Below are 27,219 nucleotides of genomic sequence, written 5' to 3'. Positions count from 1 at the left end.
GCTGAGATGAGATGTTGCAGAGGTCAATGAGGAATCTCACCAGCAGATTTCACGAATGTATTTGTACAGGACGACGCCATCTAATGGATGTAATTTGTAAAAAATGATAAATGCCATGAGTGTTTTGTAAATGGCAAAGTTGTAAGGTTTCAATTACTACGAATGCAATTTCTTCCTTTCATCATTTATAGTTTTATAGGGTTGTGGAAAGGTTCCCATTTTTCTGTGTCACAGAAAGGAACATCTTCAAGGTGTTTGACAAAAGAAGTTTCCAAAAAATGTTAGTAATCCTGTCCTGTCATTCAGTCTTCTAAAATGACTGGACCTACCAAAAGGTAACCAATTGTGCTGCGCCATTTATTGAAAAGCAGTGGTGGATGTCGGTTGCCACTGTAGCGTGTGATTTTTGTCTGCAACCGTTGATGATTATTACACGTGTTGTTGATTCTGCTCCCTGTAAATATGGCTTCATCAGTGAACAGTGTTAATGGAAGCATATGACAATTGTGATTTGACTAGTGATAAAATTCATGTCGTGTGTCATTGTCGCCAATGTGGAGGTTGTGAAAGTGCTGAATGTGAAATGGGTACGAGTATCCCGTATGTAATGTTTGCCTTACACGAGTTCGTAGGTCATCCGTATTTGCAGAAAGTCACCGTCTGGTAGTGGGACTACGCTGTGCCATTTTGACTGTTTGCTGCTTTTCCACAGAGGCTATTAAACTATAGATTCAGGAAACAGTGGGAACCTGGTAGGATACAAATTTCATTCCAATGTGGTGAAAACTCGGGTAAACACTCCACGATTGAGAATTTGGCGAAAATTGCCGACGGTATCGCTCAACAGCTGCAGGAGCACTACTGTAGCAGAAGCTGTACAGAAACGACAAATGGAGTTAACTGATGCTTCTCTCTGATGCAGTTCTTGCCTCACTACTTCACTCACAACTCGCTGTGGTGTGCTAGTTTAATGGCGGAAGAACATCCTGAGGATGGGGGATGAAAGCAACCAGGTAGGTTGGGCTACAATGAAACATCAAAGATGTCTTGTAGGAAAGACACACACATGTGCCATTTGCCCAAAAAATATATACATTGTGTCCTATTTCAGAAACCATTCAGAATAGGTCATTTCTTCCTATGAAATTTTTCTCTTCAGACAACTGTTGCTGTCATATCCCAGAATATTGAGCATTCCTCCTGAGACACACTGTATAAACTTTTAATCGTAGTTACAAGTTGATACCACCCACACAGCCCCCCCCCCCCCCCTCACCTCCTCCCCCTCCAATTTACCTGAAGATGAAATGGGAAACGGAAAAATATTTTAGGGATGGGTAAATGAGAACTGCGGTCTGCACTGTCCTCTAGCAGCGAAACATGACTCACAAACGTAATAGTGTATTCCAAATAAAAATATTCTGCTTAATTACAATATGTTAGGCTTTTCATAGTGCCCCAAAATTGCTGGAGCTATCCACGGCCGATCTGCAACTCGATCAGTCCACACTTGGGCAGTTGGAAGCTTGCAGCAGTTAAGAACGATCTAGAAGATGGCCACCATGCTTCATTAGGGCAGTGTGTCAGGTCTGTGTAAGAAAAATTTACATATTCTTCGAAAGAACATTAGGTCAGAAGTATGACAACAGGATGTCCATAATTAAAGTTCCAGTTTCAAAACACAGTTGAAGGAGAACTACTGCTCACAGTGATGTCATATTTGAACAGCATATTATTCCTGAAGGGGGAAATGTCACATTAAAAAAAAAAATCGGAACACGATGGCTATGGTTTGAGAGGTATATTAAACTGTCTGTACTCTTGAATGTGTATGAGTGCAGAAGTCTGGCAGTCAGTTAAATAGGTAAGCCCAACTACCACAGCAAGGTCATACCACATCAGTTGCAAAAAATTTGTTATTAATTGCTCTGAGGTAAAAAACCATATAAAAAAACAAGCTGACCTAGGTTTTTAATGGTTGTGGGGCCAGAAACTACATGGAAAGGAAAACAACATTGGATTTTAACTGCCCTGGGGGCTAAAAACTGCATAAAATGTAAAATAACGTCAGTCTCTAATTGTCGTGAGATTAGTACGAGACGTGTCCAGTATGCTGTCCACTGTTTTCTGCCACGAGTCGAAAGTGAGAAATGGCACGACCCACGACAGATCGGAGTGTCTCGGGCTCGAAATTCGGAATGCACTGTGCAGTGTGTGCCTTCAGTTCAGTTACATTCGTCGCCGGAGCACCGAGCGCAACCTCTTTCAGCTGACCCCGCAGCCAGAAGTTGCACAGATTAGGAGCAGATGGTCTAGATGGTAAGGCTGTAGGGAAGTGACGGTTGACAATTCCAGCATTTCCGAAATGATTCTACAGCAGCCGCCTCAGCAGTCGGTCGGTCGATTCGGGGAAAAGGACCCAACTGCGAGGTCATCGGTCCCGTCAGATGACAGAAGGATAGTGAAGGAAGTCGGCCGTGCCTTTTCATAGGAACCATCATGACATTTGCCTGAAGCGATTTACGAAAATCACGGAAAACCTTAATCGGGATGGGTGGACGTGGGTTTGAACTGCCGTCCTCCCGAATGCGAGTTCAGTGTACTAGCCACTGTGCCACATCGCTCGGTGCCGATTCAGTGGCTGTGCTGTATGCAGAGCAGTGCCGTCTTGCACAGAACTGATCCTAGCCACACGTGCGCGCTGTTGAAGGACTGGAATGCTGTTGGTGTGCAGAAGGTTCTCACAGCATTTATAAGTGGTGCTACAACTAACAGGGCCTGCAGGACTCGTCTCAAAAAAAAATGGAAGAAGAAGAGAAGTATGATAAATGATGCCATCAACCCACAACAAACAGTCACATCTGCAGAATGAAGTTGTACCAGTCAGTGCGCATGCAGATTTTCTGTTGCCCATATTCTGCAGCTCTGTGTAGTGATACATCCTCAGAGATGTAAATGGGCTTTGTCTGTCCACAGAATGTTCCAGGGCCATTCATTGGCCGCTTCTGTGTGAGCAAAAATTTCCAGAGCAAATATTTGTCTTGTTGCAGGTCAGTAGAAAGCAACTCCTGAACTCGGGTGGTTTTGTACGGATAGCAATGCGGGATGTCTCGTAGGATTTTACGCACTGTGATCGCAGGCACGTCTGACGTGTGGGCAGCGCGTGTTTGCACGTCACCTCTCGACCCGTCCTGCAAGTGCTGTGGCCACATCTTTGACAGATGTCGGATGAATTGCTTTCCCCCTCTGCCACATTTTCGTCAGAGTGACCTGTCATTTTGAATTTTGTAATCATTTTCCCCAGACCCTTAGTAGACATAGGACCGTTGCCTTTTTTCGTACCCTCGAGTGTTCGGAACTTCCGCACGGCTGCTAATGCGCAGTCACCGTTCACGCACGGTGACCTTCCTCGTAAAAGAGCTTTACCGGCGGCGTGCAATTATTCACGGAGAGAGTCACGTCGGGCGTCTCGTATGTGAAATTGGGAACGACTTCGTGTCTGTCTGTGTGTGTACTCTGACACTTGTAGCGCTATGTATTGGTAGAATTTTCGTTAAGTTTTTTTTGTTCTGTGATGTTTCTTCCCTGTGCCAGTAATATGCTGTTCAAAGTTGACCTCATTCTGAGCAGTGGCTCTCTTTGTACAGTATTTTGAAACAGGAACTTCATTTATTTATTTATTGTTATTTATTTATTTATTTATTGTTCCGTGAGACCAAATTAAGGAGAAGTGTCCACGGTCATGGAACGAGTCAATACATGAAATTATAACACGATAGTAGAAACAGATAAAATGAAATACAAGAAACGTATTCAGGCGACAATTCATAAATTTAAATAAAGAAAATCAACAATGTAACACTGGAATTTGCTTAATTTTTCAGCTCTTCTAGGAGCTCCCTGACAGAATACAAGGAGTGAACCGTGAGGAAACTCTTCAGTTTAGACTTAACAGCATTTGGGCTTCTGCTAAGATTTTTGAGTTCTTGTGGTAGCTTATTGAAAATGGATGCAGCAGAATAGTGCACTCCTTTCTGCACAAGAGTCATTTATATACACCCTGTAGAATCTATTGTTGCCTGTGTTGCAAACCAATTTGAAGCAGTAGCATAGAAACTGTTGCGTAATAAATATTTATAGTAGTAATAAGACAGTATCGGGTGTTGTATGTTCCATTTATTTTATTGTATTGCCATTATTTCTTGTGTTTTGCAGGAGCTGTAAATTTCACGGCTGTGTGCAAATTAAATAAATAAAGATAAGTAAGAGCAGTTGGTGCACGTGCCTTAGGTTCGAGCAGCAGAGCACCCGCAACAGGCACATGGGTCGGGCGCACAGGAGCGAGATGATCTGCTCCAGGTTGAAGCGGGAGAAGCCGGAGGATGACCCGGACGACGTGGCCGTCGGAGTCGAGTCCGACAACAGTGAGTGTCTCTCCTGTGCTTACTCTCCATTTTTGTTTTGTCGCTTTTGTTGTCGACCCTATAGGTCAGTTTGCTGTGGCTGTCCATTCTTGTCTTTCACTCCTTTATCCTCTTCATTTCAGCGGAACTGATATCTCGTAAATCGTGGATGATCTGCCCTTGCAGCTCTTTCCCTGTTCCATTCCTTTGTCTGCATTTTCCACCAACAGCTTGTGTGCTAATACATGCTCCATGATTACCTATTTTTGTCATTGTATTTTTTATTACACTACTTCTCTTGTTTACTTATTGCAGGATGTTTTCATTTCTTCCTGATGGACAGCCTCCCACAGCACAACATTCCAAAGAAATGTAATTTTTTTCTTTTATGCCCCCTCATTATCCATATTTCACGCCTGAACACAGTTGTTCTCCAAACATAGCTCTTCATGTGACGAGTCACATTTTCGCAGCTTGGCTGAATAACAGTGTAACTCAGAGTGTTCAACCGATTTATCGTTTCCATTTTATGTGCAAAATTTTTGACAGCCCACAAATTTGTCTGCTTTAGGTGCTTTTAGTTGTTCTGTTATGTGTACTCACTTTCTGGACTCCAGAGTTTGACTCCCAACACCCTCTATGCCCTTTTATTCTGTTTTGTTGTCCAGGTCCACATTGACTTGGCTAACCCCAAATTCTCTGAGTTTCTCCATCTAGTGGATGTGAAGACCAGCGAGATCTCTCTGAATTGAGTGTCCCACACCGAGCCTCGAGTGAAATAGTGCAGTGGTAAGCTCACTAGACATTCGGGAGGATGCCGGTTCGTATCTCTGTCTGCTCGTCCAGATTTAGGTGTTCTGTGGCTTCCCTAAATTTCACCAGGCAAATGCTGGGATAGTTCCTGTGAAGGCAAAGGCTATTTCTTTACCTTTCCTTCCCTGACCTGGACTTGTGCTCTGTCTCTAATTATCTCATATAATCTTCCTTCCCTCCTTAATGAGCCATGTCAAAATTGAAATGTCTCCCTATTTATTTGGTGCTGAAGACTCCGATCCACACAGCTCGAACACCTCCAGACGGGGAGAATCTTGCCGTAGAATTCTGACAGTTTAGAGTCTTCGAAAGGGTCGGGTGCTCGAATTGTCAAAATTGAGAATGGTTGAGAAAGTGGTTTAGTCTGAGATAGAGATAGGGAGAGAAGACAAGAATTGCTTACCTACTTTATTCTGGCTCAATACCCAGAAAGTTTGACAGACTCCTTCCCTTGTAAATGTGGTACCCAGTGAAATTTCATGGCAGATTAAAACTGTGTCCCGGACTGGTGCTCGAACTCAGGATCTTTGCCTTTCACGGACAAGTGCTCTACAGACTGAGCCACCCGAATGTGACTCGTGAGCTGTCCTCACAGCTTTACTCCTGGTAGTGCCTCATCTCCTACCTTCCACACTTCACAGACTAGTATGCGCCTGGGGGATGTTCCAGAATGAAGGGGTGTGTGCACTGATAAACTTTCTGGCAAACTAAAACTGTACAAGACTGAGACTCGAACTCAGGACCAGTGGATTTCAAGGGCAACTACCAACTACCAAAGTGCAACTCACAACCTGTCCTCATAGATTTATTTCCACCAGCGTCTTCTCTCTATCTTACCCACACTACAGCTAAGCTGTGTCTCCGCAATATCCGTTCTTCCAGAAGTGCTAGTCACGCATTCTTCCAGGAGTGCAAGTCATGCGTGCTTCGTAGGAGAGCTTCTGTGAGGTTGCAAAGGCAGGAGGAGAGGTACTGGCTTCATTAAGCTGTGAGGACAGGTTGTGAGTTACGTTCGGTTAACTCAGTCGGTAGAGGACCTACCTGCAAAAAGCGAAGGTCCTGTGTTCGAGTCTCAGGTTGGCACACAGTTTTAATCTTCCAGGAATCTTCATATCAGCACATACTCTGCTGCAGAGAGACTGTTTCATTCTGGATGGTGTTCGGTGTATTTCACTCCCTTCAGTGAAAATAAAAAGCCGTCTTTGTAGTACTAAAGACAATCTACTTCTTGAGGCTAGGTGTGTACTGTATTTGGAGCAAATCTGGCATGTTTTACTGTTGGAACAGCCAAGGAGCAATGTGCAGAATGTAGGAGCACTCGGATAAAACAGCCGAGCACTGCATCGAATGTAATCGTGAAACGAAATACGATGCAACCAGTATTGTCGAGCAGACACATACAGGGCAGCACAATTAAGAAGTGTCTCAAAATAAAGGTGTCTGCAAATCTGATAAACTGAGACTGAGACTCAATTTAAATGAGACTTAGAGTTGAATTTAGTAAGAGCTCGCCGCACTTCATATCCCCCATAGCTGGGCAACAACAAGAAATTTGTCTGTTGCGTGGAACATCATTGTTAGCTCTGAAAAACCAAAGAAAATTAAAGGGCAGATTGGGCATCAGGAGTCAAACTCACAATTAGCTATGAAGTTGATGACTGGGCCAGTTGTGCAAATATTGTGCATAAAATAAAAACAGATAACTAGGCTGAACATCCAGAAGCACACCAGTAATTAACTTTTCGTGAATTCATTTCATTTCTTGGTGTTAAGGTTATTATTTCTTCTGTGTTAGCAGCTCTTACTTTTTATAGAATGCCACTGTGCCATCTTGCAAACAATGCTACAGCATCTTTCTCATATTTTCCTTCTCTGTTATTTCTATTTCTGAGATGGCAAAATTCATCCACCTCTTCAAGATCCTCTTGTCAAAGTTTAGTGCCTACCTTCTATGTTAGCTTAGCCTTATTTATGTTCTCGTGCATATTGTAACAATTAAAGTTTCAAGCTGATTCTATGTCTGTGACAGACAACTCCAAGATTGAGATAATTTTTCTTTCTGCTCATTTTATTCCATTCCACACTATCAGAAACCTTTCCAAATCTGTGAATTTAGGTTCTATCCTGTTTTGTTCAGATTTGCACTGCTGTGCTAAAATTACTTCTGGAGTGTCCCTACTTCTCCTGTTAGCAAAGTTTTCCACTTCTGTTAGTAAAATTGCTATCTTCTAAGTCATCTTCATTTTTCTATCAATTCTATTCTTCAGTAACGTACTCTTGAGAGTAACTTTTTTTTTATGCAACCGATGATACACAGATTTTTGCACTCTCCCTTTGTCTAGAATTGCAATAACTGTATCCATTTTTAGAGAACGCTTAGTTGTAGTATGCCACTGTTAACATATTTCTGTCACTGTCTGTAGAAATTACAGTCACATTGAGATTCCCCTAACAGTCGGCGCTCGAAGAATCTCAGAGTGTGGCTTTCTGGATTGTTATTTCACGAAGCAGTGTGCTATTTCCGAGCAGTGACAGCTCGAAGTCAGGTGCTCACTATTTTAGCTCTTTGGAGGGCCGCTACGTGGCTGTCCCAGCTTCCACAAAGTGATACTTTACTTGTAAAATGTATCACAGGTATGATCAGTTCCCACACATTCGTTATTGCAGTTTGCTTCTTAAATGCAAGAGTTTGTCATAAAATGGGGTACAGTTTGACCAGTGAAGAAAATCCCGAGGCTGCTCAAAGAATCTGGATGCAAAATTGATGGGGATGGTTTTAAAACTGATGTCAGTGTTTCTGAAACGGGCAGTAATCTGCTCTTCTCCTTTATCTTATAAGCAGGAGCCATACGCAAATGTCGAAAAAGTATATGACTTCAGGGGGAGTGCAACAGTCATTGGGGTCCGACTGGAGTGTGTTAAAAAAACGTACTCCCCACCAGTAAACCCATCTCTGAGGAATAGAAACACTCGAGTTGCTAATTCCACTGAACAACATACCCAAGATTTAATGCTGTGGGAAACTGTGATTTTCTTCTTCTTCCTCTGCTCATTTTGCCCAAATACAATATATAAAATAGTCTAATTCCTTCCATTGTGGTCTGTGTTTCTTACTTCTGTTGATTGGTTTTTTGATAGTACTTTTGGAAGTGTGTCATTATACGCCCTCCTAATGGTGCAATGTTTCCAGTTTCTTCTTATTCTTGTACCTCTTCATTTAGAGACATTAGCCTTAATCCTGCTCTAATTTTTCTATTTTGCTTTTGTTATGGCTTGTGTTTTCAGCTACATATGTGAGAAACTTCATTACTACAGACTGGACTCGTGGTATATTCTTAATTTTATTGTTGCCCAAGCTTCACTTTCATACATTGTAACTGTGCGATATTGTTTTGTAAAATATTAACTATTTTTCTGTCCTCATTTTCTCTTCTAAGATTTTTTCACTGTCTTATGCTGAAAATAAGTTTCATCTTCATGTGATATACATTATGCCACATGTCTAAAGAAATATCCATTTATTGCAAAATTAGAGGTACTTTTATTTTTCCTGTAGAATGACATACCTTTGTTTTGCTATTTGATATCTACAATTTATATATTTATTTCTTATTCAGTAAATATGCTTTTGTTGCCATACTGTTTTGGACATCAACTATTGCGAAACACACTGGGGGCAGTGTGTAAACTTAATCCGCAACAGGATATCTAATACATCTATGGTCTTGTTTCTGGTTTTTCCCTATGTTGATAGTCCATTTACCTTAATTGGTATGTCCCTCTGTGAGATATTAATAATTTTATAATTTTATTGCACTAGCATAGTAGCAGATTGATGATGTGGAACATTATATGAAAGATTTTATCAACAATATAATGTGTAGCTAGAAGATGAGAAGTCCAAAAATTTATTCATACCCATGTGTACACCACAGCCTTATTACAAGAAAGCCGTAGTAGCTAATATCCTACCCTAACATTGCTGAATACAAGAATTTGCTCAATCTCTCAAAGACCTTGTCACAGACAGGATTTTAAACCTTCACCTTCTTTCCTTTTTTTCCCCTGTTAACATTCAGTTGTCTTCCATTGTGTTGGGCATTCCCATATGTAAATGATGACAAACTGCAATTCTAGGAGGGTCGTAATGCTAGAGTGAGATCTGAGAGAATCGCAATTCAAAAATTAGTCTTTTGGTCCCAGTTACAATTGTCAGTTGTTTCCATAACACTTATAGCAAATGTTGGAGTAGTTATTCCAAGTAGCCCATATGAAATTTCTCCTCTACTGTTGTTGTGGTGTCCGTGTGTGATCAGTAGGTGGTCTGTGTGACATTACCTATCACGTGAGAAGGTGACTAGCACGTCTTTGTACTTGCCTATTGCTGTCTCCTTTTTATTGTGTCTGTTAGACATTATATAACTTAACTACAATCAATTAGTAACTGCAAATACTTCCTTGTCTTTCTCTGTTACTATCAGACCTCATCTGGTTATCTGGTTCCTCTAACACTTGTGCAATAAGCTATTGTTCTACTCATAACATGGCCATGGTGAGTTAAGATATCCAAAAGTGTTTCTCTCTCTCTTCTCTTCCCTCCCAAATCATTTTGAGATGAGATGTGAGAGTAGAGAGATTTTCGAAATTGGTTTCAGATTGCCTGTGTCATGACATGTACCTACTAATGTCTGGTTCATTTGAATTGTTGAATAGGAAAAGAGGTCACGTTCGAGATAAATCACAAAAAACCGTTTTACTACACTATGGGTTTAAGCACATAGTCACACGGCAGTTGGCCACGGGGTGAAACAAAACACACCATTATAACTTACTTTAGCCGTCGACTGTGGCCAGTAATTGAGTTTGAATGTACTAGAGATGACCCTTTTCAAACCTGATTATGATAATAAGGCAACTATCATTACATTTGCAGTGGAAGGATTGTGTTATGTAATTTGGAAAGAAGTGGATGTGACCCCTTTTCCGATTCATCAATTCAATTACTCGTACCAGTTGAACAAAACATTTTGACAGGCGTACTTTACTGACGACACAGCTAAATTTGAAACCATCTCGCAGGCTGGCGTGAACCGAACAACACCATTTGGATGCCCGGCGTGCCGGCCGGAGACACGGGAGCCGATGGCGATTTCCTCTGCCCAGGTGCGTGTTCACGTGTCAGTTTGTTTCGAATATAACTTCTAACTGCACTTTTCTTCCTGGTGTAAGTATTGTTATATAAGTAAGTAAATTATGAATCTGAAGTTTCAGTTGCACAAAAATGATAATGTAAATAATTGTGCAGTAGGGTATCTTATATAAAATCAGAAAAATATACAGAAAATGATAAGATGTCCTCCTGCATGATTTGTTTGTGTTATGTTTTTCCCTTCACCCACACACGGCTGTAGCAACATTTCTGGAAACTCTATCTGTAGAATATATTGCAATGAGGGGTGATCTCTTTGTTCTCCCCCCAACTGTTGCTCAGTATTGATACTACAACCAGTCACCTTACAGTACTTTCCTTAAAACCACTTATATTCTTCCAGTAGCCACCTTTTTGTGCTGCAGCAGGCTTATTCTCAGACAGTGGGTTATTAGAGTACTTTGATTTATAGCAGGTACAGCTAACCTCTTAAAATTGCTGTAGTAGTGAAAACATGTGGAATGTATGTGAATCCTGTTGTAGAATCGTGGACACACCCTGACGGTACGAAAAATTTTGTGGGCTTCCTCGATGTGTCGGTGAAGTGTTTCTGTATCTGGGTTGTCTGCTTCAGAAACCAGTTGTATATTATGAACCCAGAGATGAAAATCTAATGGACAGGGGTAGGTAGAATATGCAGGCCGTTGAACTTGCCCTCCTCAAGCTATCCACCTGTTGTGGTAGATACCGGTGCACCTCCACGACACTACATCGCCATTCAGAATACAGTGCGTCAAAGCCCTTTATGAATGAACACAACACTGTGCCATCTAGGATACAATAGATGCAGTGAGTCAAAATCTTCTTTTAATGAGTGCATTGAAGTTGTTTGGTTGAATCTGGAAAGGTGTCGAATGTAACTTTTCAGTAATAATTTAAAAAACAAAGGATTTCTGGTCACAGGTTTATATGAACTAACGGCTCAATCTCCTGACGTACAATCCTCGGTACGGTGTGGAAGTTCTCTGTGGGAGTATACATTTAATTATCTGTGAATGGTTCGATCAGTTAAAGAGTCTGTGACGATTTTGCAAGCTGTTTTACTTCTGGATGTGGGGATAGGCTGATAGTACAGCGAAATTTGTGTTCTGATGTGCTTGATCTCTTGCACAGTTACTTTCTGGTTGCCATTAACACTCAACAGTAAAGAGTGTAAAATTTCAATTACGTTCTGACCCTGAATTGCCATAAAAAAATTGGGGAATGTGTGACACCTATCATGTTTTTGTGTTGTTTTATGTACATGATTTGTAAAAATCCACTATATTATGTTCTTGTATGGCTAATTTTGTGGGTGTAGTATTAAGGAAAATTTAGCTGAAATAAATTTCATCTAAAATAAGTTAGCTATAGCAACATCACTTGCTCATAATATTTAATTTTGTTCAAAAATAAATACTGGGTGATGAGGCGAAACAAGCACTGTATCGTTGTAAGAGGTACCCAGGCAAGTTTACCCCATTTCACTACTACCGGCGCCACATAGTCATAACTTGCCTCTGCTTAATATACAAAGGAATGCACCGTAATCTGAGAGTGAAATTAGAAATTAAAATAACTTTTCCAAACTTCACCAGTGTATGCTCAAGTATATATTACTGTTGACGTTGGAAAGGTACAGAATGATCAAATGAATAACTTAGAGACACAACATTCTTAGGGGTTGTTTTACTCATCGTATCTGGCAATCTGTCACTACATAAGTCCTGGAGACAGTTACTGTAAAATTTCAACTACAGAAAAGTTAAAATTAAAAATCGTCTTGCATCACGTTATTTTAAATACATTTATTATACTTTCAAAACAGAGTTAAAGCATTATTACAAAGGCAAACAATACTTACAATACAAATAGAGCAGCTACATGCTCACCGCTCAAAAACTAAAACCAGACTGTCTCCCTATGCCAACATGGCAGCCCCTATTTATAATTTCTTAACAATCCCGAACAATCCTCGGCATTGTTTAAAGTCAATTTTTGATTAATTAACAATTAAAATTTACATGTAAAACTGAAAATACGTATCTAAACGTACGTCTGCTCAGAGCAGTAAGTACACTACGATTTTAGTATGTGTCTGTTATTTCATTTGAGAATAAACTCTCAAATAAGGAATTACAATAATACATTTATATTTTCTATTAATTACCGGAGACTCCCTTCACGGGAATTATTCCCTTCATTTACAGAGCTTCTACACTTTGAACTGAAATAGATCAAACAGTTATTTTCCCAGTTATAAGTTTTTCTATACGAGTTACATATTTTTGTTTGCATGTGCGATCCTGAATTATACTGGGAAATGTTCATTTTAAATAGGCCTTAGTGGGCTGTTACGTTTCAGACAACGTATATGATCTTTAGAATAAAGTAAATGACACTAAATAATGAAACTAGAAAGGTAAAAATGCGACAAAATATGCAATTCTTTGACATAATTTGCAAATGGATGTCACAATTAAAAGTTACAAGTCTCAACTTGATCAGAGTATTATGTTGGTTAAGTTGCCATTAAAAAAAAAAAATTGAAGCTGCTAAATATTTGACTCAGAAAGATAAAAACTGGAAATAAAAACAGTAGAAATTAAGGAATAATTACTAGCACATTATAAACTTAAGTTACATTTTGTCCTCCACTGTAACGTGCCTGCTTCTGTACGCAGAGACGAAGCCTCGAGCAGTGGGGTCTCCGGCCTCGGAGTACCCCCTCGGATCCGGCGGCTGGCAGGAGACGGACGGCACGGGAGCGGCAGGCGCCGGCAGGGGGTCGCCGGGGTCCGCTGCGCCCTCGGCTTCGGCAGCGCACATCGAGGAGCGGCAACCGGCCAGGTGAGGCAGAGTCTTGCGGCATCATTTGAGGCCTCGAGCCTGCTGTCCCGTGTAAAGCTGGGGAAGGGTTGCGGGAGTTGTCGAATGGAATGAACGGGGTGAAGGTGCGTCTGCCCGATACCTTACTTGTGTTCAACTTTGCGCACGTACGTAAATTTTCAACAGCTCAACTCTGCGTGCGCTTTTGAGCACGCGTAATTTCCTGGAAATGGAGGCCGCGTGTAAACTGCATTGCTGCCTGCCCTCTGTCGGATTCTTTGTGCTTTTTGGCAGACGACAGCTAGCTGAGGTCTGTGTGCGCTTGATTGTGTAGTGTGCAGATGTTATACTGTGAACTGAAATGTGCACAGTAATGTGTGTCGACTCCGAAGGAAGCCAGCTTAAGTTTATAGATGATTAAAGACAGGGAAGAAAGTCGTACAGAGTGCCCCTTCTGAAGATTATGTGAGTAAAAATTCGAGATCTGTTGCCTCGAGTGTCAAGTATTATTAAAAGGTCTCCGATTGTGTTTTTGTAAAGAATAATATACTGTAAATTTAGAAGTAGAAAAACAGAGAAGAATATGCCAAAAATTTATGAAAACTGTAAGCCCGTATGAAAACTGTGGATGAATATTCGTGCTATCACAGCTTAAAAGCACAACAACAAGGGAACCTGACATTTCAACGAAACAAGTGATGGGGCATGTTTAGCTCCTCAGAAAATGACTAAAATTGAAATGAAGTACATTGATGATGCAAAAAATACAAAATTGAAAAATACAACCCCCCCATTCTAGTTGGTTCTGGCATCTATGAAATTCCCAGTTTTCCCATTTTGAGGATGTTAATCTATGTATCATCTTTGATGATTAAAGTTGTGTAAACAAATAAAGTATAAACAATGCATTGAAACTTAATTAATGTTTCTGTAATGACTAAGAACCTCCCTTCAGTATTTCTCAGTATCAGGAATAATCACTGAAATATGTTTTCATTTGAGGAATAAATAGTTCCAACTGGTAAATAAATCGCCATTTACTACCTAACAAAATTTAATTGCCAGCCTTATTGCTACAGTTTTCTGAGCAGGAAATCTAAAATCTCTCTGTGATCTAGTTTGAACTGTGCAGACAAATCATTATCATTGCTTTGTATCTCTCATAGCCCAGTTACCTAAATACTTCTTTACCTATATTTGCTTTTGCGTTTCCTTTTTCTGTCACCTGTTCACCACAATGAATGCAAGATACACTCCCAAGCAAACCAGGGGATTCGTAGCATGTTGCTTCCAAGATGGGGCAACATGAGAATGACCATGTGTACATGCTTTCTTTCTTTTTATTCCTTTGAGTCTGCTATTGCACACTACAAGAGAGGCATCGTGTGGACATACCTTAACATGCAGAGTAAACCAAATAAAGACAATGGCATTGTTGGGGGTGGGGAGCATAAATGAGAGTAGCAACAACTTTAATATCAAAAGTTGGGGGCCACAAAGTAGATGGATGTACTAAGGAGGAAATGAGAAACTATCAGAGGCAGTAATAGAGGTTTAAACTTGGGCCTTTTTGTGCGTGTGTGTGTGCACGCATCTGCCTTTGTGGAACAGAGCACTGTGTGGAAGTGAGCTGTGGACTGTGGGGAAACAAGAACAGAAATGTTTCAAATATGGTATTACAATAGGATACTGAAGTAAACCAGTATGATAAAATTAGAAGTGAGTAGGTACTCCATGAGATGAGACGAATTTTGCAAAATGTTAACTAGCAGAAGGGAGAGGGTAATAGGACATGATAAGACATCAGTGAATAACTTCTACGGTACTAGGAGGAGCCGTAGAAGGCAAAAACTGTAGGTCGAGACAGAAATTGGAATACGTACGACGAGTGATTGAGGATGTTGGCTACAAGTGTTACTCTGAAATGGAGAGGTTGTCACAGGAGAGGAAAAGCGTAGTGTGCCTCATCAAATGCGGCAGAAGAATGACTGCCCGAAATAAGGGCTGAAAATGTTGTGAAAAACGAACTTTCTGTATTTGATGAGGTAACAGTGAATTGGGGCATTGATGGATAATGGTTGGAAATTGCTTAATGCATGTTGTTTTATGTCATTGAATTTGTCTTGTAGGTGTAAGTGTTCAAAAGATAAGTTTATGAAGAGCATATTGTGGAACTGGAAATTAGAGTATCAGAGGGGAGCAGCCCTGGTGACAGGGATTGTAGGGATGTGAGGTCCCTCTCTTCTTCACAATAACTTGTTCGATATACGAGAGCCGGTCAAAAATTATCCAGTGTAGCTATACCTTTTATTGCAATACCAAAGGACGTGTACAGTAATGTTATTTCTCAGTAGTCACCTCTCAGTTTTCAACGTACTCTGTCTGCTGCTGCACGAGCTCCCCGATGCCCTCAGAAAAGGCGGTTTTCGCCACACTCGCACCACGTCCTTCACTTCTTAGTCTGTGGTGAGTTGACGGCCCCTTAACCAAACAAGGGGTGAGGTAAGGAATAGGCGATGCTGAGCTCTTCGATGAAACTCGAGTTTCTGGAGTGTTTCAAGCAGTATGGGTGGTGGTACACGGACGGGCATTGTCGTGCGTCGACACGACACCTTTCGACGGTATTCCTCGGTCTGTGCTTCGTATTGCAGGCTTTAGCGTGTAAGCGAGCATCTCGCTGTAACCCGCACTGTTTATTGTTGTGCATCTCTCCTGATAATGTCCAGTACTGGTCCTTGGGTGCCCAAAAAATGGTAAGCATTAGTTTTCCTGCAAATGGTGGGTTTTGAACTTTTTCCTGCTTGGCGGTTGTAGATTTTTTCTATTCCGTGCTCTGCCGTTTACGCTCTGGCTCGTAATGACGGATCCACGTTTTGTCACCAGTGGTGATTCATTTAAGAAGCCGTTACGTGCATTACCGCTCTCTCCAGCAATTTAACTTAGCATACCTCTTCATTATTTAACTAGCATTTCCGGAAAGTAGCGTAAAGTTTAACTTGTTGTTTTAAAAACTTTGCACTTTTGTTTTTGTTTACACACAGTTGCATATAGGCCAAATTTGTGTAACCATATTTTCGTGTTTATCTGTAATTTAATTGATTTATTCTTAATAAACTATTACGTTTATCATGAGTGAAAAGTGCTTGACTTGCCGTAGAATTGTTAGGTCGGGGCTTTGGTGTGATGGGTGCTGTAGTTTTTTCCATGTGGGTGACTGTAGTGGCATGGGAATAGGGGAAGTAAATGAGACTCATCAGTGGTTTTGTAGGATTTGTAGTAGAGATAGGAAGATACTAGAACAGGAGGGGAAAATTGCCGCCCTTCAGGCTGAATTAGACAAGGCCAGGGGAGATCTTGACAGGTTAAGGAGGGAGAAGGGTAAAGAGAGGTGGGAAATGGCAACAGGCAACAGGAGGAACAGGCCTAGAACTTTGTCTGACAGCTTTATGGTGAATGTGGAAAATAGATTTGACCTGTTGCTTCAGTTAGAAGCTGGTGAGCCTCAAGCAGTTGCAGGTGTAGACAGGGCACAACAAACTTTCAGCAACAAATTGAAAAGTAAGAATGTAGGGAAATCAGTAAAGAGAAAGAAAGTGTTGTTGTTAGGTAGTTCCCATGGAAGAGGTGTTGGCCAACTTTTGCAGGATGAACTAGGATCAGAATACCAGGTCACCAATTTTTTTAAACCTAGTGCTGCTCTGGAGCAGGTGACAGAGGATTTAGGATCACTTTGCAAAGATTTCACTAAGGAAGACACCGTGGTTATAGTGGGTGGGGCAGGTAACAGTATTGACAGAGATCCTGGGTACAGTATAGAGTGTGACCTGACGAAGATTGCATCAGCATCGAAGCATACTAGTGTTGAGTTTGTATCTGTTCTTGGGCGCCATGACCGACCTCATTTGAACTCTTCTGTCAAGAGAGTTAATTTGGAGCTGGAACGGCTGCTCATGTCAGGTGCGGGGTCACACATTGGTGTGGTTCATGTTGATTCTCTCAGTAGGTGGGATTACACTAGGCATGGCCTTCACCTCAACAGGAAGGGGAAGGGTAAATTGGCTGGGGAAATAGCAGGAAAGTTAAAGGGGGGAGGCACTGTCATGAGTGGTAAAATACCAGTGGTTATAGGATTCAGAAAAGACCCTTTTTTAGGGTAGGGAGGACAGAAAGAAAGCAAATTTTAAGAGAGGTTAGAACTGAGACAAACCTTCAGTTTGAGAAAGAAATCAAAAAACATAATTCCAGCTTATTACATCAGCACAAACAGCCATTGGTTAAGAATTTTCAACTGTCAGCAAATATTTTAACTCCACCCAATTTTAACTCAGTCAATATGAAATGTCAGCTATCTTTATTGCATCAAAATATTCGAGGACTGAGAAATAAAATTAATGAATTAACTATCTGCATAGATGAATTAGAGTCTTCAAACCCAGCTGACATAATCTGCCTCTCTGAACATCATGTGACCACTGGTATAGAACTTTTAAGTGTTACAGGGTTTAGGTTAGCATCTCACTTTTGTAGATCAGAAATGGAGAAAGGAGGAGTTGCCACATTCATCAGGAACTGTCATAAATTTAAGAACAGACATTCATAAATTTTGCCTAGAACAGCATATGGAAGCATGTGCAACAGAATTAGATTTTCAAAAAAATCTTTCATAATATTAAGTGTATATCGAGCACCTGCAGGTAACTTTAATCTGTTTGTAAACCACCTTGAAGCTGTACTGGCCCATTTAACAACCAAAAGCAAGGAAATAGTGGTTGCTGGTGATTTCAATGTAGATTTCCTTAAAGACTCTCCCAATAAGAACTTATTTGAGCTAGTAACACTATCATTCAACTTAATTCCCACAGTAAAGTTCCCCACTAGGATAGCCACTTGCTCACAAATAGCCATTGATAATATCTTTATAGAAAAGTCAAATGAACAAAATTATATTACAAAATCAATAGTCAATGGCCTCTCAGACATGCAGTTCCTTCTGTTAAATGTTAATACTGAACAGGATATAAAATCTGTTAAATCTGAGCTCAAGAGGGTAATCAGTAAGCCAAAAATTGATTATTTTAGGACACTCCTCAGAGACATTCGCTGGACTGATGTTTACAGTGCTCATGGCATGAATGAAAAATATAACATTTTTGCTAATAAAGTGCTTACCTTATTCGAACAATGCTTTCCCCCAAAACTTACCAAGGTTAGAGCAAAGTTTACAAAGAAGCCATGGATTACTCGAGGAATAGGGGTATCTTGTAAAACAAAAAGAAAACTGTACCTGTCAATCCGAAACATTTCCAATGTTGATGCTATAGCACATTATAAGAAATACTGCAAAATATTAAAGACTGTAATACGGATGTCAAAGCAAATATATTACAAGGAAAAGATAGTCATATCAGATAACAAAATAAAGACAATATGGGATATAGTGAAGGAGGAGACCGGTAGAACCAGACATGAAGAGGAACAAATAGCATTAAGAGTAAATGATACATTGGTGACAGATGTGTATAGTGTTGCAGAACTTTTTAACAAACATTTTATAACTGTTACTGAAAAGATGGGGTTGTCAGGTTCAGTAGATGCTGCTATGGATTACCTTAGACCAGACATTTCAAGTAACTTCCATAATATGAATTTGACCCTCACTACCCCAACAGAAATAATGTCCATCATAAAATCTTTAAAATCAAAAACATCTAGTGGGTATGATGAAATATCAACAAAGTTAATTAAAGAATGTGATTCTGAGCTAAGTAACATATTAAGCTATCTGTGTAACCAGTCGTTTATCAGTGGAATATTTCCTGAATGGCTGAAATATGCTGAAGTTAAGCCACTGTTTAAGAAGGGAGATAAAGAAATAGCATCAAATTTCCGTCCAATTTCACTGTTGCCAGCATTCTCAAAAATTTTCGAAAAAGTAATGTACAGTCGTCTTTATAACCATCTTATCTCAAATAACATACTGTCAAAGTCACAGTTTGGATTTCTAAAAGGTTCTGATATTGAGAAGGCTATCTACACTTACAGTGAAAATGTACTTAATTCATTAGACAAAAAATTGCAGGCAACTGGTATATTTTGTGATCTGTCAAAGGCATTTGACTGTGTAAATCACAATATCCTTCTAAGTAAACTAGAATATTATAGTGTAACAGGAAATGCTGCAAAATGGTTCAAATCTTATATCTCTGGCAGGAAATAAAGGGTGTTATTAGGAAAGAGACATGTATCAAGCTATCAGGCATCATCCAAATGGGAACTAATTACATGTGGGGTCCCACAAGGTTCCATTTTGGGGCCCTTACTTTTTCTTGTGTATATCAATGACCTTTCATCAGTAACATTACCAGATGCCAAGTTTGTTTTGTTTGCTGGTGATACAAACATTGCAATAAATAGCAAATCAAGTGTAGTCTTAGAAAGACCAGCCAATAAAATATTTGTGGACATTAATCACTGGTTCCTAGTCAATTCTTTGTCACTAAACTTTGAAAAAACACACTACATGCAGTTCAGAACTTGTAAGGGGTGTCCCAAGAGTATATGTCTAACATACGATGACAAGAAGATAGAAGAAGTGGACAGTGTTAAATTCTTGGGATTACAGCTTGATAATAAATTCAACTGGGAGGAGCACGCCACAGAATTGCTGAAGCGTCTTAACAAATCTCTGTTTGCAATGCGAATTTTGTCAGACATAGGGGATATAAAAATGAAAAAGCTGGCATACTATGCTTACTTTCATTCCATAATGTCATATGGGATTATTTTTTGGGGTAATTCATCAAGCCAAGCTAAAGTTTTCCGGGCACAAAAACGTGCAGTAAGAATTATATGTGGTGTGAACTCAAGAACATCCTGCAGAAGCCTGTTTAGGGAACTAGGGATACTAACTACAGCTTCCCAATATATTTATTCCTTAATGAAATTTGTCATTAAAAATATATCACTTTTTCAAACCAACAGCTCAATTCATGGAATCAATACTAGAAATAAGAATAATCTTCACAAGGATTTAAAGTCACTTAGTCTTGTACAAAAAGGTGTGCATTATTCAGGAACACACATTTTCAATAACTTGCCAGCAGCCATAAAAAGCTTAACAACCAATGAAATTCAGTTTAAGAGAAGCCTAAAGGATGTATTGGTGCCCAACTCCTTCTACTCCATTGATGAATTTCTTAGTAAAACCAACTGATTTGTATATAAGTACAACATAACTTCTGCACAATTTCAGTGCAGTAATGTGTTCACTGAAAATTTGTGTGTGTGTGTGTGTGTGTGTGTGTGTGTGTGTGTGTGTGTGTGTGTGTGTGTGTGTGTGTAATCTAACTTCTGCACCATTTCAGTGCAGTAATGTGTTCATTGTAAATAAGTATTACAGTAGTTGTATTACATGTTTATTATCTTATAAATAAATAAAAAACTGTTTTGTTTTTAAATTCAGTGCATTAGTATTTGTAAAATGACTCTTAGTGTTCATTAAAAAATGACGATCATTCCACTTGGGACCTGTGGAATGCTACATTAGCTTATTTGTTTTAGTTGTAAATATTTGTCATGTATTGTTGTTTTTCTGACATGTTCCACATCCTGGAGGACCTCCTCGCTACGGATCAATTGGAATGAAAGTAAATCTAATCTAATCTAATCTAAACCGTAGTGATCCAAACGTATTTGGCAGGTGTTCGAGCGTGTTCATTCGTGCAGCTCTGCGAATTGTTTTGGGACCTGTTTTGCAAGGACTTGAATGATTTCGTATGCAAAACTGTGACCGATTTGCAGGCAAATTGCCACTCTGTCAGTAGTTGCTCGTACCAGAATGTCTCACGTATGCACTCGGTGTCATTCGTGGCTGTGTACGGTCGCCTGGCATAACAATTGTGTGAACAATTTTGCAATCCAATCGTAGACACTCTGTTGCAGCGAGACACTGTTCCCAAGTTGTGCCAAAACTCTTTGACGGATTGCGTCCCCCGATGCACTTTCTGACCACAGAAACATGATCACAGCTCGTTGTTCCTGTTTGGTGCAAACTTGTAGTGGAGCACACGCGGTTTATCTACTACAGAAGGAAGACAAATAGGGGAATTAGGAAAAAACATGCATATCAGGACCATAACAGCATAGTAGTAAAATAAGAGGACAGTGGTCAGTATGAACAATGCAAGAAGAGTTATGCGGACAATTTTTGTCTTATGCACATACAAATTAGAATTTGGAGAATGCAAGCATCCTTGCCATATGCAATTCCTTTCTTTGTTTAAATCCTCATATTGGGCACTTGCTGTTCCTGATCTGGTTTACTGGAAGATGTTTGTTTTACAGAACAAAGCATAATTTTCCTATATTAACATTTTCAAGTGTGTTATTGCATCCAATTGAAATTCTCTTTAACACTCTAGATTTTATTATTTAGAATGTTCGCATTAGTTATTTTTATTTGTGTGCAACTTTCCTTGAAAAAAGTCAGTTTGCAGTTCTAGCGAGATGGTTTCTGTTGTTTGCCTTTACCTCAGGATTAGAATTTTTGACAGCGCTGCATGCAGCAGCAAAATAGCTCTTTAATTTTCCTTTCCTCCCTTTTTCAGTGAGTGCAAGAAAGGATAGTATCTGTTCCTCTGGTACTCTGTGTTGTGCCCAATATTTGTCAAGTAGTCAGTGTGCTTTCAGGTGTCCAGCCGAGTTGTCGATTTCTTTTTTCTGCAACATATTTCGATGCCTGACACGGCTGTCTTCAACGGGTACGTCGAGTTGCATTCTCCCTGTGTGGTGTTCAACCAGACTGTGCAGTACTGTAAGGGTTTTGCTGCCGTTTGTAGCACTGTGTGACTTCCGGACCCTGCTATGCTCTTTGATACCCTGTGATATGCACGTTCTCTCAGCATTTCGTAGCTCTTGTCTATTCGTCAATGTGTTCTGCGTAACATTGAATTGACAACTTGGCTCAACATCCCACAAGTCACTGAGAAAACTCTTCACACAATTCTGGCGTACTGCACCAGTACAAACAGCTGTTCATTAAAACTTCTCAGCAATTGGAAGAAATTTTATTTTCACTCAGTTTTATGTCAGTTAATGTGACATGCCAGCTGTTTTTATTGCATCAAAATATTCAGAAGGGAAGTACTCTGAGAAGTAAATGTAAGAACATAGACATTCATAAATTTTGAGTAGAGCAGCATATGGATGAGTGCGACAGAAGTAACAATATTATGAGTAGCAACAACACCAGTGCACGGTGGGAGTGGTGACTGGGTGACCTGATCAGAGGAGACCTGATTTCAGTTGGTAAAATCTGATGGTGAGGTTCAAATGTAGCACAGACCGCATGAAGCCGTGGATCCAAGTTGTCAACAAGGGACTGTGCAAGGTGGACAGGGAATGGGCTGGGGCCTGTGGTCCAACTGTACCGACCATTGACTGGAAATGGTTATGTTCAGCTACTCGGATACCATTTGCAACCATTCATGTATTTCGTGTTGTGACGATGCTCGCCTGCTTTGTTTCTTCATTTGTTGTCCTCAGTGTCGACATACTGGCTGAAAAACTAGGGGGTGTCTACTATCTACTGGATATTTTGAATGATGTAGCCGACAGGTACACAAGTTCATTTCAGTCTTTTACTTTCACCGTTTACAACCCTCCAATAATACACAGTTATATATGGCCAGTGGACTATTGTTTAACTTTTGATAAGCCTCATTAATAGGTTGCAGGTGAACATCCACATACTGCTACAATAGTTTCCTGTTGAACATCTACGAGCAGTAAAAACGTAACCAAAAAGTCCACAGCTCTTGAAGAATAATCAGGTACATATGGAGCAGTCACTGTCATTGGTCTTTACACACGGCCTAATTGTTTAACACTTATTTCACAGTTACATTGAAGCATTGTTGTCATTCTAGCCAGCGCAGGTTTCTCATCTGAAACTTGGCCGTGAACTGACTGACTCGTGACCAAAAATCCGGCCCTTATACATCCTCACAATAATAGGGGCCGAAACTACGCATTGTTCGAAGTTAAATTTACAGAAATTGCAATTAAATCTTAACTCGTTAAATTAACTGAATACATTGAAAAATTCCGTCTTTTTAACAGTTTCTTCTACTACGAGGGTTACACCGAATTATTTGTTTAAGTCATGAAATTAACAAATATAGTTACGCAAATAATACTTTTGACAAAACTGTTAATTACTTTGAAATTAATTAAGAGCTGGCTTTGCTAACATGTTTTCAGATAGAGCCAAATAGATACTTTAAGATTACTGTTAGTTGTTCCTCCAAATGCTTATGATTAGTACAGAATTTATGTTTGTTTATACATCAACAATAGAATTTAAGTTACGAAACGATCACCTATTTCACCCTATAACAAAAGATACGAACTAGGCATAGTCGAAATAAATTAGAAAATCAATTACATACCTAAAACTAAGCACAAAATTAGGTCTGAAGGCCATCGTTTTTCTTTTATGAAAATGCAGATTAAAACTTACTTATGTTAATGGTAATTAGTTCCAAAATGAAAAAAATGGCTTTTAAGGAGGCAGATGGCAAAACGAGGGGAAGTGAAAATGTCCCAGCTTGCTTTGTCACAGTGTTCTCAAAAAATGATGAGGCATGTCACTGTGCCACAACTGTTTGTGACTGGTTTGTGGAACTTTCTGGACAGATTGAATGAATGATTTGGCTACCCACATTCCTGACATTAATCCCATCAAAAATGTATGGGACATAATCAAGAGATCAATTCCTCCACATAATCCTGCACCGGCAACATTTCGCAATTACGGACTGTCGTAAAGGCAGCACATTTAAGTATTTCTGTAGGGGCTTCCGACGACTTGTCGAGTTTGTGCCACGTCGTGTTGCTCCACTGTGTCGGGAAAAAGGATATTAGGAGGTATCCCGTGACGTTTGTCACCTCGTTGTATTCTGACAGGTCTAGTGTACTCCACGGCAGAATTATGCCGTCGCGACTCGCTCCAGTGTCGGTCTTGCCGTGTTGCAGCACGACGACAGCAGGCTCTGCCACGTCGACGGAACAGCTGGGCCGCAGCGACCGGTCGGCGGGGCTGAAGACGCAGATCTCGACAGCTCTCGGAGGGCTCCTCGACCGAGCCCTCAACAACCGGCTGGAGAGAGGACTCAGCCCGGGGTAGGTGGAGCAGTGCATCATTCTGTGTGTACACACTTCTCTGGTGCGTACACAACCAGCTGTGTGGTTCGAGTCTTGTAAATTTGTTACAGTAGATGCATAATGTGTGTTATATATCGGATAAGTACATACTTCAAAATTGTCTAAGGAACAAACTATTTTTCTCTTAATTGATAAATCATAGGAGAGCTATTTAATGTATGTTTGTTGTTGTGATCTTTGGCCCTAAGACTGGTTTGATGCAGCTCTCCATGCTACTCTATCCTGTGCAATCCTCTTCATCTCTGAGTACCTACTACAACCTACAACCTACATCCTTCTGAATCTGCTTACTATATTCATATCTTTGTCTCCCTCACAATTTTTCCTTCCAACAGCAAAGTTCCATGAAATTGGTGGATTTCCTGTATCTTCCTAAGCCTTTCTGTGTCAACTCGGTCACCTCCTGACGAACACTCTTCTCGAATATGACTGCAAACCGAAGTACGGTTCACCTGTAAAGAGGGCTTGTCACCATTGGTCCATTGTCCAATTTTGATGTTGTTAGCACCTGAAAACACAATGTGCATGATTTCCATAACAAATAGCTGGAAACATTAAAAGTGGATGAATACGAAGGCCTCTTTCGTGCAGTTTGTTTCTATTAAATTTGGACTGAAATTATTATGTTATATACATTTGCAGGGCATTTCTTCATATTCTGACAACTGAAATTGTCTGCAGTCTGCATTCTCAGGCAACTGAAACCACACTGTGTGCAGCAGCACCAATGCATGATGGGAGTGGTGACTGGGCGGGGGTGTGGAGGGGGAGGGATAGTATGGTGGGGGTGGCTGACAGTGAAGTGCCTCAGGTTAGACGGACTGTCCAGGAGGGATTTTTTTTTTTTTTTGGGGGGGGGGGGGGGAGTGGCGGAAAAGGAGAGAAATAAAATGACAATGTGATGCTGGAATGAGGGCTGTGTAGTGCTGGAATGGGAACAGGAAAGGAGCTGGATGGGTGAGGACAGTGACTAACGAAGGTTGAGACCAGGAGGGTTACGGGAATGTATGATGTATTGCAAGTTAAGTTCCTACCTGCACAATTCAGAAAACCTGGTGTTGATGGATAGGATCCAGATGCCACAGGCTGTGAAGCAGTCATTAAAATGAAGGATGTCATTTTTGGCAGTGTATTCAGCTACTGGGTGGCCCACTTGTTTCTTGGTCATAATTTGTCAGTGGCCATTCATGCGGTAAGGCAGCTTGTTGGTTCTCATGCCTACGTAGAACGCAGCACAGTGGTTACAGATTAGCTTGTAGGTCACATGGCTGGTTCCACGGGTAGCCCTGCCTTTGATGGGATAGGCGATGTTAGTGACCAGACTGGAGTAGGTGGTGGTGGTGGTGGTGGTGGTGGTGGTGGTGGTGGTGGGAGGATGTATGGGACAAATCTTGCATCGAGGCCCGTTACAGGGCTATGAGCCATGAGGTAAGGTGTTCGGAGCAGAGGTTGTGTAAGGATGGAAGAGTATATTGTTTAGGGTCAGTGAGTGGGGGAAAACCACTGTGGGAGGGTGGGAGAAGGATAGTTGACAGGACATTCCTCATTTCAGTGCACGACGAGAGGTAATCGAAACCCTGGCGGAGAATGTAATTCAGTTGTTCCAGTCCCGGACGGTACTGAGTTACGAGGGGAATGCTCCTCTGTGGCCAGACTGTGGGACTTCGGGAGGTGGTGGGAGACTGAAAGGATAAGGCACGAGAGACTTGTTTTTGTACAGTGTTGGGAGGGTAATTACGGTCATTGAAGGCTTCGGTGAGACGCTCGGTATATTTAGAGAGGGACTGCTCGTCACTGCAGATGCGACGACCACGGGTGGGTAGGCTGTACGGAATGGACTTCTCGGTATGGAATGGGTGGCAGCTGTCGAAGTGGAGGTGCTGCTGGTGGTTAGTAGGTTTGATATGGACGGAGGTACTGATGTAGCCATCTCTGAGGTGGAGGTTAACATCTTGGGAGGTGACCTGTTGGGTTGAGTAGGACCAAGTGATGCAAATGGGGGAGAAGTTGTTGAGGTTCTGGAGGAATGTGGACAGAGGTCGTCACCCTTGATCCAGATCGCAAAGACGTCATCAGTGAATCTGAACCAGGTGAGGGGTTTAGGATTCTGGGTTTCTGGGAAGGATTCCTCTGTATGGCCCTTGAATAGGTTGTTGCTATGTGGGTCCCCTAGCCAAGTTTTAGTTATTTCAAGCACATCGGATTTTTAGTTCGGGATTGCTGTATGTCGTAAGGTTTGGTACGCATCTGCGATCGATAGGTGTGGTGTGAGTATTAACGAAAAAAATGTTTCATCCGTAGCTAGAGAGAGGAGTTGTTTACACATGTGCTGGCCATTTTGCATTAATAACAACACTTCTCTCTGTACAATATGATCCTATTGTGCTGTGAGAATTACTTAAATTTTTAGTAAAACTGTGTTGATTATTGTCAACATTAGCATATATGTAACTATTTTCTGTAGCTTTGGACGAAGCGTTTTGTCGATGGAAATAATGTGTCACATGTAGTAATGTGAATATTAGTGACCCTGACTTAATGTAAAAGTTGCTGGAGACAAAGTGGTTCTCATAAGTTCAATGACTATATATCAATCCTTGCAGTTTTAAGAATTATCCTTGCAGCTTTCTTTCTACTTTCCCTGCTATCGGAAAAGTGCACCAACTCCCACTTTTAATTATATACTCCTAAGCATCAGCAGATCCCCTCAATATCCCTGTGCATAAGCGAGCTGCTTCCTAGATTCGAGATGGCTTACCAGCC

At 40.7% G+C, this 27,219-nt stretch overlaps 1 protein-coding gene across 1 annotated transcript in view; it reads left to right on the top strand.

Moving 5' to 3' along the window:
- LOC126108833 (uncharacterized) overlaps window positions 1-27,219 on the top strand; it is a 255,944-nt gene that overhangs the window by 10,347 nt on the left and 218,378 nt on the right. Inside the window, exons 2-5 of the mRNA XM_049914197.1 lie at window positions 4,291-4,424; window positions 10,296-10,379; window positions 13,089-13,254; window positions 24,268-24,414. Coding sequence (XP_049770154.1) covers window positions 4,291-4,424; window positions 10,296-10,379; window positions 13,089-13,254; window positions 24,268-24,414 — 531 coding nt within the window. The remainder of the gene's footprint in view (window positions 1-4,290; window positions 4,425-10,295; window positions 10,380-13,088; window positions 13,255-24,267; window positions 24,415-27,219) is intronic.

This window comes from Schistocerca cancellata, chromosome 11 (genome assembly GCF_023864275.1).
Source record: "Schistocerca cancellata isolate TAMUIC-IGC-003103 chromosome 11, iqSchCanc2.1, whole genome shotgun sequence".
NCBI lineage: Eukaryota > Metazoa > Arthropoda > Insecta > Orthoptera > Acrididae > Schistocerca > Schistocerca cancellata.
The sequence above is the reverse complement of the archived record's forward strand: the minus strand, read 5'-3'. Positions and strand labels throughout refer to the sequence as shown.